At 41.7% G+C, this 13,540-nt stretch overlaps 1 protein-coding gene across 1 annotated transcript in view; it reads left to right on the forward strand.

The window, feature by feature from the left end:
- LOC106589294 (unconventional myosin-Id) overlaps positions 1 to 9,364 on the forward strand; it is a 129,546-nt gene extending 120,182 nt beyond the window's left edge. Inside the window, exon 22 of the mRNA XM_014179077.2 lies at positions 8,578 to 9,364. Coding sequence (XP_014034552.1) covers positions 8,578 to 8,734 — 157 coding nt within the window. The 3' untranslated portion in view covers positions 8,735 to 9,364. The remainder of the gene's footprint in view (positions 1 to 8,577) is intronic.
- Positions 9,365 to 13,540: the final 4,176 nt, after the last annotated feature.

The raw sequence follows: 13,540 nt of genomic DNA on the forward strand, positions 1-13,540 counted from the left end.
GCAAGGGCCAGCCAACGAGAGCATATGGTGGGTAGTATATGGGGCTTTGGTGACAAAATGGATGGCACTGTGATAGACTACATCCAATTTGCTGAGTAGAGTGTTGGAGGATTATTTTGTAAATGACATTGCCGAAGTCGAAGATCGGTAGGATAGTCCGTTTTACATTTTAATTTCTGTTTGAAAAAGCTAGCCTTGGCTTTCCTAAGTGACTGTGTATATTGGTTCCTGACTTCCCTGAAAAGTTGCATATCGCGGGGGCTATTCGGTGCTAATGCAGTACGCCACAGGATGTTTTTGTGCTGGGGTAGTCAAGTCTGGGGTGAACCAAGGGCTATATCTCTTCTTAGTTCTACATTTTTGTTGAATGGGGCATGCTTATTTAAGGTGAGGAAAGCATTTTTAAAGAGCAACCAGGCATCCTCTACTGACGGGATGAAGTCAATATCCTTCCAGGATACCTGGGCCAGGTCGATTAGAAAGGCCTGCTCGCTGAAGTGTTTAAGGGAGCGTCTGACAGTGATAGGGTTTGTCCGCGGACCCATTACGGACGCAGGCAATGAGGCAGTGATCGCTGAGATCCTGGTTGAAGACAGCAGAAGTGTATTTAGAGGGAAAGTTGGTCAGGATGATATCTATGAGGGTGCCCATGGTTACGGATTTAGGGTTGTACTTGGTAGGTTCCTTGATAATTTGTCTGAGATTGAGGGCATCTAGCTTAGATTGTAGGACGGTCGAGGTGTTAAGCATATCCCAGTTTAGATCACCTAACAGTACGAACCCTGAAGATAGATGGGTGGGCAATCAATTCACATATGGTATCCAGGGCACAGCTGGATACCAGCGGCAACAGTGAGAGTCTTATTTCTGGAAAGGTGGATTTTTAGAAGTAGAAGCTCGAATTGTTTGGGCACAGACCTGGATAGTATGACAGAACTCTGCAGACTATCTCTGCAGTAGATTGCAACGCCGCCCCCTTTGGCAGTTCTATCTTGTCGGAAAATGTTGTAGTTGGGGATGGAAATTTCAGAATTTTTGGTGGCCTTCCTAAGCCAGGATTCAGACACGACTAGGACATCAGGGTTGGCAGAGTGTGCTAAACCAGAGAATAAAACAAACTTAGGGAGGAGGCTTTTAATGTTAACATGCATGAAACCAAGGCTTTTACGGTTACAGAAGTCAACAAATGAGAGCGCCTGTGGAATAGCTGTGGTGCTGAGGGCTTCAGGGCCTGGGTTAACCAGGGTACGGCTAAATCCACAAGATCTGGTCGTCTAGTGCGTTAGGAACAGAGAATAACAGAGAATAAAAGGAGCAGATTTCTGGGCGTGGTAGAATAGATTCAGGGCATAATGTACAGACAAGGGTATGGTAGGATGTGAGTACAGTGGAGGTAAACCTAGGCATTGAGTGACGATGAGAGCGGTTGCATCTCTGGAGGCACCAGTTAAGCCAGGTGAGGTCTCCGCATGTGTGGCGGGTGGGACAAAAGAGCTATCTAAGGCATTTAGGGCGGGGCTGGGGGTTCTACAGTGAAATAAAACAATAATAACTAACCTAAACGGCAGTAGACAAGGCATATTGACATTAGGGAGAGGCATGTGTAGCCGAGTGATCATAGGGTTCAATGAGCAGCAATAGATGAGTCAGGGAACCGTTTGGTGGTCGCAACTACACTAGGCGAGCTGGAGACACGGCGATTCAGAAAGCTAGTGGGCCAGGGCCAGCAGATGTGTCTTCGGCCTGCTGAAACCACCATTTTCATCTTTTCTCATCTATTCCTTCTCTCCTCTTCCCCCTTCTGTATATCATCTCCTATCTCATCCTGTCTCGCCTCCTTGGCGGGGAGGTTTGTTTGCTTGTGTTCTGGAAGATGGGATTGGGGGTTGGCCGCAAGACATGTGTGTTGAATTTGGGAGGGGAGTTGGCTATCTATCAGACATGAATGGACCATTGGTCCGTCTCTACACTCTACTGACCTCAGCCCCTCCCCCTCACACAGTAGTAACAGGCAGAAACACCTGAACATGCTGTCCACATATATACACACACGCACACACAATCTCAGTATTGATCAGAGGAGGCTGGCAGGTTTTTATTTTAGAACTGCTGTTAAGGAAAGCAGGGGCAGAGATCTGACAAACAAGCAGTGGGAGCTCTTCTCCCTCTCCCATCCACATAAACAGAACCTTGTGGAGACCCTCCCTCAGGCTCGGGTGTGGTGTGTGCTTGTGCGTGCGTGCGTGCACTGTGGGCATGTGATGCTCTTGGCACAGAACCTGTGCTCTTGTTGATCATCTGGCCCATCCTTGCGCCGTCTGTCTGCCACAAACACTCTATTCACATGCACTGCCCATATTTGCAATAATCTGCCAGTATTTGCGTCATACTACTACAAAACCTATCTGTCATTCGAAAGAGACTTTAAAGTCTCTTAGGTCTAAATGTAACCTATATATAACCTTATCTTGAGCACAAGTCCCGAGTCTTCTGCAAGTCATGATGGCTTTGCTGAGTGACTTTACCTGTATATCTTAAGCATCCTTTCTCATATATTTTGCAGGAGGCAGGAGAGCTTGGCTCCATGATGAAAAAAATACCTTTAAAAGGATGAGTCAATGGTGTTGCCTGGATGCAGATAGATTGCCATGTCGATTTCCCTACCTCTCTTCCTCTTCCTCCTCTCTATCCTCAGAGGCTGGGGTAGATGGGGCAGAAGATCTCTAGCGAAGAAAATACACAGTTACTGCGAAAGAGTGTAGGAAATAATAGATTTTCTAGTAGGAGAGTAGAGGCAGTGGTGTCTGAGTCTCTCCCTGGGGAGATGGCTTGACTAAGACTGGTCACTCAATTTAATACGTTTACATGCACACTAATAATTCGGTATTAAACCGATAATGGCAGTAGGCAGATTATGCAATAGTCATGTAAACAATTCACTCTAAATTTACTCAATTAATCTTAATCTTATCTCAAAATTGAAGTACGCATACGCTGATTAAAACACCTGGCATTCTGAGCAGTCTTTCAAATGATTAGGACATGTAAACACCTTAATCGATGCCCAGTGGTGTATTTGATCTGTGCATGTGCTATCACCAGCCGATCGAGCCTCCCTCTTTAGCGCGAGTGAAGTGTGTTCGGAACAACTGAATGTATGCGTCTTAGAAGTAGTTTTCACACTTTATGTCCGAACTCAGAATCAAATATGCTTCCCAGAAATAACATGTTCGCTGTGGTAGAATGTTTATTTTGATTGTTGTTTTCCAGCATTTATCAGAGTGCCATCAGGTAGCCTGATTTCAGATGTGTCCATGTAAACAGAATGATTAGGGAAATCATTCTTCTTGCAAATCATGTACTTTTTAATCAAACTATTTTATTAATCTGACTTTCCACAATAATCGCATTATTCGGTGCATGTAACCATCCACAAATGAAAAAAAAAATTCGCAGCATTTTCGTGTGTACCAGGGATTTTACATTTTTTAAAGGTTTCTTAGTATTTACCACTTATAAAGGTGTCCAATACATTGTCTGTATATTCTATGCACAACGTCTGTCTGTGCATACTATGTGTATTTGTAAGCTTAACCCTGCTTGTCCTTCAAGTGAGCTGATAGCAGCCCCGTGGCTATGCTTGCCACATGCTATCCTCTGAGACAGACAGACAGACGAGAGACATTTATCAGAGCTGCCGTCCTATTGGCTGTCAGAGCTGCCATGACAGATGGAGAGGTTCACATGGTTGCCATGGTAACCCTGCACCGCCGCAGCCCTCATCGCTGGGCTACAGTAATGTATGTATAATGCAGACGAAGAAGTCTGGCATGGGTAGTTTGAGTTGATTGTTGTTGCTAGTGAGGCGTTGTTGCGAAACTAGACGTGTCAAGGTCACGCTGATTAATTTCTCTGGATTTAATACCACTGACTGAGTGGATGCTTTGGCTCCGGACGTTTCCGCGAATCACCAAGGGTGTTTTAATTAATTATGTATTTTGACAAACGGTGCGAGCGGCGGTTGTTAACAGAGCCTAGCGAGAAATGGTTTCAGGGTGAGAGGCAAGCATTTCTCTCTCCCTTTCTTTCAATGAGCTGTAGTTCTCTCTCTAGCACGGTAGCTCTAGCTACAGTGCATTCGGAAAGTATTCAGTCCTCTTGACTTTTTCCACATTTTGTTGCCTTACAGCTTTATTTTAAAATGGATTGAATCGTTTTCTTTCCCGCATCAATCTACACACAATACCCCATCATTGTTATTTAAAAAAAAACTGAAATATCACATTTACAGTGAGGGGAAAAAAGTATTTGATCCCCTGCTGATTTTGTACGAAATGATCAGTCTATAATTTTAATGGTAGGTTTATTTGAACAGTGAGAGACAGAATAACAACAAAAGAATCCAGAAAAACGCATGTCAAAAATGTTATAAATTGATTAGCATTTTAATGAGGGAAATAAGTATTTGACCCCTCTGCAAAACATGACTTAGTACTTGGTGGCAAAACCCTTGTTGGCAATCAGAGGTCAGACGTTTCTTGTCGTTGGCCACCAGGTTTGCACACATCTCAGGAGGGATTTTGTCCCACTCCTCTTTGCAGATCTTCTCCAAGTCATTAAGGTTTCGAGGCTGATGTTTGGCAACTCGAACCTTCAGCTCCCTCCACAGATTTTCTATGGGATTAAGGTCTGGAGACTGGCATCCACGACCCATTTTCAATGACATGGCTGAGGGAAGGAGGTTCTCACCCAAGATTTGACAGTACATAGCCCCGTCCATCGTCCCTTTGATGCGGTGAAGTTGTCCTGTCCCCTTACCAGAAAAACACCCCCAAAGCATGTTTCCACTTCCATGTTTGACGGTGGGGATGGTGTTCTTGGGGTCAGAGGCAGCATTCCTCCTCCTCCAAACATGGCGAGTTGAGTTGATGCCAAAGAGCTCCATTTTGGTCTCATCTGACCACAACACTCACCCAGTTGTCCTCTGAATCATTCAGATGTTCATTGGCAAACTTCAGACGGGCATGTATATGTGCTTTCTTGAGCAGGGGGACCTTGCGGGCGCTGCAGGATTTCGGTCCTTCACGGCGTAGTGTGTTACCAATTGTTTTCTTGGTGACTATGGTCCCAGCTGCCTTGAGATCATTGACAAGATCCTCCTGTGTAGTTCTGGGCTGATTCCTCACCGTTCTCATGATCATTGCAACTCCACGAGGTGAGATCTTGCATGGAGCCCCACGTCGAGGGAGATTGACAGTTCTTTTGTGTTTCTTCCATTTGCGAATAATCGCACCAACTGTTGTCACCTTCTCACCAAGCTGCTTGACGATGGTCTTGTAGCCCATTCCAGCCTTGTGTAGGCCTACAATCTTGTCCCTGACATCCTTGGAGAGCTCTTTGGTCTTGGCCATGGTGGAGAGTTTGGAATCTGATTGATTGATTGTTGCTTTTGTGTACAGGTGTCTTTTATACAGGTAACAAGCTGACATTAGGAGCACTCCCTTTAAGAGTGTGCTCCTAATCTCAGCTCGTTGCCTGTATAAAAGACACCTGGGAGCCAGAAATCTTTCTGATTGAGAGGGGGTCAAATACTTATTTCCCTCATTAAAATGCAAATCATTTTATAACATTTTTAACATGCGTTTTTCTGGATTTTGTTGTTGTTGTTCTGTCTCTCACTGTTCAAATAAACCTACCATTCAAATTATAGACTGATCATTTCTTTGTCAGTGGGCAAATGTACAAAACCAGCAGGGGATCAAATACTTTTTTCCCTCACTGTACATTAGAATTCAGACCCTTTACTCAGTACTTTGTTGTAGCACCTTTGGCAGCGAATACAACCTTGAGTCTTCTTGGGTATGATGCTACAAGCTTAGCACACCTGTATTTGGGGAGTTTCTCCAATTCTTCTCTGCAGATCCTCTCAAGCTCTATCCGGTTGGAGGGGGAGCGTCGCTGCACAGCTATTTTCAGGTCTCTCCAGAGCTGTTCGATCAGGTTCAAGTCCGGGCTCTGGCTGGGCCACTCAAGGACAGTCAGAGACTTGTCCCAAAGCCACTTCTGCGTTGTCTTGGTTGTGTGTTTAGGGTCGTTGTTGGAAGGTGAACCTTCGCCCCAGTCTGAGGTCCTGAGTGCTCTGGAGCAGGTTTTCATCAAGGATCTCTCTGTACATTGCTATGTTCATCTTTCCCTCGATCTTGACTAGTCTCCCAGTCCCTGCCGCTGAAAACATCCCCATAGCATGATGCTACCACCATCATGCTTCACCGTAGGGATAGTGCCAGGTTTCCTCCAGATGTGACGCTTGACATTGAGGCCAAAGAGTTCAACCTAGATTTCATCAGACCAGGTCGCAATTGTAAATGAGAACTTGTTCTCAACTTGCCTACCTGGTTAAATAAAGGTGAAATAAATAAAAAATAAAGACCAGAGATTCTTGTTTCTCATGGTCTGAGAGTCCTTTAGGTGGCTTTGGGCAAACTCCAAACTCCACCTTACTGAGGAGTGGCTTCCGTCTGACCACTCTATCATAAAGGCCTGATTGGTGGAGTGCTGCAGATATGGTTGTCCTTCTGGAAGGTTCTCTCATCTCCACAGAGGAACTCTGGAGCTCTGTCAGAGTGACCATCGGGTTCTTGGTCACCTCCCTGCCCAAGGCACTTCTCCCCCGATTGCTTAGTTTGGCCGGGCGGCCAGCTCTAGGAAGAGTCTTGGTGGTTCCAAACTTCTTCCATTTAAGAATGATGGAGGCCACTGTGTTTTGGGGGACCTTCCATGCTGCAGAATCTTTTGGTACCCTTCCCCAGATCTGTGCCTCGACACAATCCTGTCTCGGAGCTCTACGGACAATTCCTTCAACCTAATGGCTTGGTTTTTGCTCTGACATGCACTGTAAACTGTGGGACCTTATATAGACAGGTGAGTGCCTTTCCAAATCATGTCCAATCAATTGAATTTACCCCAGATGGACACCAATGAAGTTGTAGAAACATCTCAAGGAGTATCAATGGAAACAGGATGCACCTGAGCTCAATTTTGAGTCTCATAGCAAAGGGTCTGAAAACGTATGTAAATAAGATTCTTATTTTGTAATACATTTGCAAGCATTTCTCAAAACATGTTTTCACTTTGTCATTATGGGGTATTGCGTGTAGATTGATGAGTAAAAAATGTAATTTTATAGTTTTTAGACAAATGCTGTAACGTAACAAATGTTTAAAAAGTCTTAAACACACTTTAAAACACACACTTTTCAACACACTTTTTTTTGCAGACACTCACACCCTGACTCCCTCACAAATAACTTTTTCTCCCTCAACAAATGTTTGATTTGCCTCATTGATGATCTTAAAGAGGGAATAGTGCAAAATGGCCGTTCAGACAGAAAACCCCTAACTAGATGTGACAAGCACTAAAAGCCAATCGGCTGGTGAGCCATACCAACAGTACAGGCACATGGATCGTTCCTGGGGTATATTCTACAATGTTCTATAGTATATATCTATGCCCATTAGCATCAAGTTTTCTTTAGGTCTTTTCCATGTTATGACGACACATATCCACAACATTGAAGGATGCGCAGTCAATTGAAGGTGAACCATATCAATGTTTTTGGTGTAAAAATCCCTTTAGCATTTACTACATATCATACACCATACTTTCTCTCTCTCTGTTAAAATGGATGTACCAGCTGTAAGGTATGTACGATACATGCTTAACAAGGTGCATCAAAGCTGGGACCGAGAGACTGAAAAACAGATTCTATCTCAAGGTCATCAGACTTAAACATCCATCACTAGCACAGAGGCTGCTGCCTCCATACAGACTTGAAATCATTGGCCACTTTAATAAAAGATCATTAGTCACTTTAAATAATGCCATTTTAATAATGTGTACATATCTTAAATTACTCATCTCATATGTATATACTGTATGTTATACCATCTATTGCATCTTGCCTATGCCGCTTGGTCATCGCTCATCCATATATTTATATGTACATATTCTTATTCCATCCGTTTAGACTTGTGTGTATTAGGTAGTTGTTGTGGAATTGTTAGATTACTTGTTAGATATATTTTTTATTTACATTTTATTTAATCTCTTTTTCAAGAGAGACCTGGTCCAATAGCAGGAGGGGGAACAAAGTTTCAAACAAAACAATTTCCATACCCTAACAAAACATTCAACAAAACTATGGACACACATACAGTACAACAATTACATATTACGTAAAAAAAACACAAATGTCTTGACTAAAAAACAGCTGTCCTAAAGACAATTACACTATTTTATGATATTTACATCGACCAAGTGTTTAAACTCCACCAACGAGACTAGATCATCAAATGTTAAAATGTTCAGGAGAGAATTCCAGGACCACGGAGCTGAGTAACTAAAATGATTTCTACCATGACCTGTTCTAATTCTTGGTACTGTTAAATATTACTGCACTGTCGAAACTAGAAGCACAAGCATTTCGCTACACTCGCATTAACATCTGCTAACCATGTGTATGGGACCGATTTGATTTGACACGTTTTTCTTTTTATCTCTCTTTCTCCCTCTCTGCAGTGAGAAGAGGAAGCTGCAGGTGAATATCGCCAGTCCCATCCAGTGCAGTATGAATGGCAGGAAGTGCACTGTCATTGTGGAGCCCAAGATCAACCAATCGCAGCCAGACTTCACCAAGAGCCGCTCCGGTTATATCCTGGCAGTGCCTGGAAACTAAAAGGGCCACTCGGGGGCCACTCAGTCTGTGACAAGGACAAGTGCCGATAAGGTGTCAAATGAGGAATATGTGAATCATAACTCTGTTTGTATAGAGCTCATTTGTGAACTAGATGGCATGATATGATACATGGGAGGGTTGAACTCTCAGAATGAAAGCCATGCCAAATTTGTAACTTTGAATAGATATTTATTTGACGTAACTCAATGTTTTTCAATAGGACATGTAAGATGTTTAATACATACACATGTTTTTAGTTAATTAGACAGACTCACACACATGCACAACATTAATTCACCAAAGAGTAGATTTTTTTTCCCTCACTTTTCGATATCATGTTGAGTTCACATGTACAACTGAGCTGTTTTGTCGGTGCATCGATCATTTTATGTTACGCTAGCTTTCGTTTATCATGGTTGGTATCACATTCTCCGGCATATCGTTTGAATAGAATATCTTGTTCAGCAATGTATATTCTCACGGCTACAGTGCCTTCAGAAAGTATTCATACCCCTTGACTTATTCCGCATTATGTTGTCTTACAGCCTGAATTCAAAAATTGATTAAATAGATTTGTTTTCTCACCCATCTACACAAAATACCCCCATAATAAAAACATTTGAAATTTTAGCAAATGTATTGAAAATGAAATACAGAAATCAAATTTTACATAGGTATTCACACCCCTGAGTCAAGGCATGTTAGAATCACCTTTGGAAGTGATTACAGCTGTGAGTCTTTCTGGGTAAGTCTCTAAGAGCTTTGCACACCTGGATTGTACAATATTTATTATTCTTTCAAAAATTCTTCAAGCTCTGTCAAGTTGGTTGTTTATCATTGCTAGACAGCCATTTTCAAGTCTTGCCATAGATTGTAAAGCTGATTTAAGTCAAAACTGTAACTAGGCAACCCCAGTGAATATTTGGCCTTGTGTTTTAGGTTTTCCTCTAGGATTTTGCCTGTGCTTAGCTCTATTCTGTTTATTTTTACCCAAAATAAACATCCTATTCCTTGCCAACGACAAGCATACCCATAACATGATGCAGCCACCACCATGCTTGAAAAAAATGGTGCTCAGTGATGAGTTGTGTTGGATTTGCCCTAATAATAATGCTTTGTATTCAGGACATAAAGTTTTTCTTTGCCACATGTTTTGCTGTTTTAAGATAGTGCCTTATTGCAAACAGGATGCATGTTTTGGAATATTTTTAATCTGTATAGACTTCCTTCTTTTCACTCTGTCATTTAGGTTAGTGTTGTGGAGTAACTACGATGTTGTATCACTGCCATTAAACTGTTTTAAAGTCACCATTGGCCTCATGGTGAACTCCCCGAGCGGTGTCCTTCCTCTCCGGCAACTGAGTTAGGGTTAGGAAGGACGCTTGTATCTTTGTAGTGACTGGGTGTATTGATAAACCATCCAAAGTGTAATTAATAACTTCACCATGCTCAAAGGGATATTCAATGTCAACATTGTTATTGCACACAGAATGTGTCCATGCAACTTATTATGTGTCTTGTTAAGCACATTTTTACTCCTGAACTTATTTAGGCTTGCCATTAAAAGGGGTTGAATACTTATTGACTTGAGAAATTTGAGTTTTTCATTTTTTATTAAAGTGTAAAAAAAAAAGTAAAAACATCATTCTAATTTGACATTATGGGGTATTGTATGTAGGTCAGTGACACAAAGTCTAAATGTAATCCATTTTAAATTCAGGCTGTCACACAACAAAATGTGGAAAAGTCTAGGGGTGTGAAAGCACTGTATGTTTTCATTATTTGTATCTAAAATGGATATTTGATGGAAAGATGTTTAACACAACCCTCGTTTTAGACTACAGATGAACCACAGCCAGTCCTACATACACACATTTTCCATTCCTTTTGTATTTCGGAACAAGAATGGGAGAGAATGTTGTCCTATGACGGAACAGTGTCAGAGGCAGAGATGAGAAGTGTGTCGTTCTTAAGTTAGTTTGTCACAGCGTGTTGAGTGGGATATGTTGAGCATATCCTGAACCTGAACACCACGACATGCTCTGAGAGGAGCTTTGAAATATATATTTTAACCTCTTATTTCTATGCATATACTGTACAGATGTAGCATCATGTTATGGGTATGCTTGTCACTGGCAGGGACTGGGGAGTTTGTCAGGATGAAAATAAATATGAAAGGTGCAAAGCCCAGATAAAAAGTTAGAGGAAACCCTGCCTCATTCTTCTGAATACCTAACCCTGGGATCATTTTATTTTTCAGCGGGACAATTGCACAAATGTTAATGCCAAAGACACACCAGAATGGCTTTCCAATAGGTGTTGAGTGTTCCTGAATGATCCAGTCTGTCATGACTTATATCGGCTTGAAAATAAGAGACTAGGCTGACAAAAACAATGGATATATGTTGCCCTAAGAATTGTGTGAAGTTGATAGAATCTTATTCCAAATGTTTTACAGCTGTAATAGCTGCCAAAGGTTATTACACAAAGGATTAACTCTTCGGTGTGAAGATATACGCAATCAAGACATCTTTGTGTTTTATATTTTATTTATCCAGACGATTTTCTATCATTTTCTTTGACTTTGGAAATGTGCAGTAGGTTGTGTAAATCAGTAGTAAAAAAAAACATTTAATTAATTGTTTTATTTAATTTTATGGCAGCAAAATGTGAAGACTGTGCAAGGGGTGTGTAGTCTTTCACTAGGGACTGTATCTCTCTGTCAGTTGGCATTATTTTCAGTTAAAATCTCCAATCAGTTTCAGAATTGCTGCCGAGTGCTAATTGCTTTGCAAATTGGCCAGGAAAATTGGTGCATAATTAGTTAATTAGCGTGTCTCTCATCTCAACTAAAGAAATCTTCCTTTACCTTGCAGCAATGGCGTATGACCTTGTTCTGTTGCTTGATAAGGCACTTTAGACCAGAAAATGGCTGCAACCTGCTGGAAAATGTCCCTCTATTGGGGGAAAGTTGTAGGCTATGTATTGTGGATAGTATCTCTAATGGCAGGTGTTTTAATATGTGGTTAGTCCTCAGGGCTGCCTGTAAAACTTGCTTATTATAACTCGCCCCATATCCTCTGACTGTCTGTGACTGTCTGTCACATCCCACTGAATTAGGTTTCTCTCTCTCTTCTGTCTCCCGACATGCCTGTCTTGTAAGGAAGGATACTTTTATCTGAGAACAAAAGCCCGGCTTGGCTGCCTCCTCTCCTCCCCTCTATTCTCTCTCCTCTCTCTATCACTCTATCTCCTCCTTCGCTCCATCACATCTCTTGGCACTCTGCCCGGGTGGGTAGACTGACACTGCAGGGCCAATGAGGAGTTTATTCTGAACCCCCCCCCTCCTGTTAGAGAGAGAGAGAGAGAGAGATGCCCACTTTCCTCACTACTGCATAAATAAGACCGGTACAAACGCGTGATTATTTAGCTGAGTAAGGATTCTAATGGTTCACTGTCGTTCTGGGATGCAGCATGGAGACTGTTAATATCCTGAGTCATCTACTGTACATTCAGTACACATGGATAAAAAGTAGTCAGGTGAAAATAATTTACCTGTGCCACCACATTCTTTCAGCTTTACCCTTCAGTTTGTGATCTGTGTCTAGAAGGTGTTGTGCCCGCCGAATTCTTGTCCCTCCTTGTGTTGTGCTTGACTTTTCTTAGTCTTATGGTGGCCACGACTCGCATTCTAAACATACTCCTTCAGACAGTATTGATGTACAGTTTCTTGAATATCTTCAAAGGAAGGGGTTTAGATTAGACAGGACTGGCTATTGGGAGGGTCAACATTTCTCTATACTGTAATTATGTATCATGATTAGACAGACTTTGTTTTGTCAAGGTAAATCCCCTTGATTGTTTGGTTTTTTGCTAGCCGGATAGCACTCTAGTGCCTTCAGAAAGGGAACCCAGTCTATAACATTTCATTGAGTTTCTTCTGTCTTCTGTTGGTAACCATTTTGATTACAATTGTAAGATGTGTACCCAATTCTCAGCAATTGTTTTCATTTTAGTGCAAAGATATCTGCAAATTGACAATTGGGTAAAGTTGATAACATGTTGGAACATTGTTGTAATCTAGGGGGTGGTAACGTTCAGAGTTTCTGTAATGAGTATATATATATATATATATATATTACTCATTATATATTCTAATTTCCTTCAATATATTCAATACACCATATATATATATCATTTGCTGATCAAACTATTTGCCTAATTTAATATTTTGTTTATTTATGTAATATATCTATATATAGATATATATTATTGATAATGAATGAGTGTTTGGACCAAATCTGAAGGGTTAGGGTTAAATATACAAGGACCCACAGTGATTGTTATTTGATTGAATCATTTAATTAATAAACGTATTTGTTCCAGTGGAATGACTTAATCTTTAGTTGACTTAGGACATTTGATACTGCTCACCGTGTGTGTGAATTTGTGTTTACAACCAGGAAAACACATGCTTCAACAAGGTCTGCTGGTATGTAGGCTAGTCTTTTCTCCTTCTCCCAGCTGTTGTCTCTGTGCTGTCAGAAATATGGGGGAACCAAACCACACTAATCCGCATACTAACCTAGCAGCTGTTTCCCAGGATGCTGATCCGCCTGCTAACCTAGCAGCTGTTTCCCAATATGCTAATCCGCCTGCTAACCTAGCAGCTGTTTCCCAGGATGCTAATCCGCCTGCTAACCTCCCAGCTGTTTCTCAGGATGCTAATCCGCCTGCTAACCTAGCTGCTGTTTTCCAGGATGCTAATCTGCCTGCTAACCTACCAGCTGTTTCCCAGGATGGTAA

The sequence above is a fragment of the Salmo salar genome, chromosome ssa28, assembly GCF_905237065.1.
Source record: "Salmo salar chromosome ssa28, Ssal_v3.1, whole genome shotgun sequence".
Classification (NCBI taxonomy): Eukaryota; Metazoa; Chordata; class Actinopteri; order Salmoniformes; family Salmonidae; genus Salmo; species Salmo salar.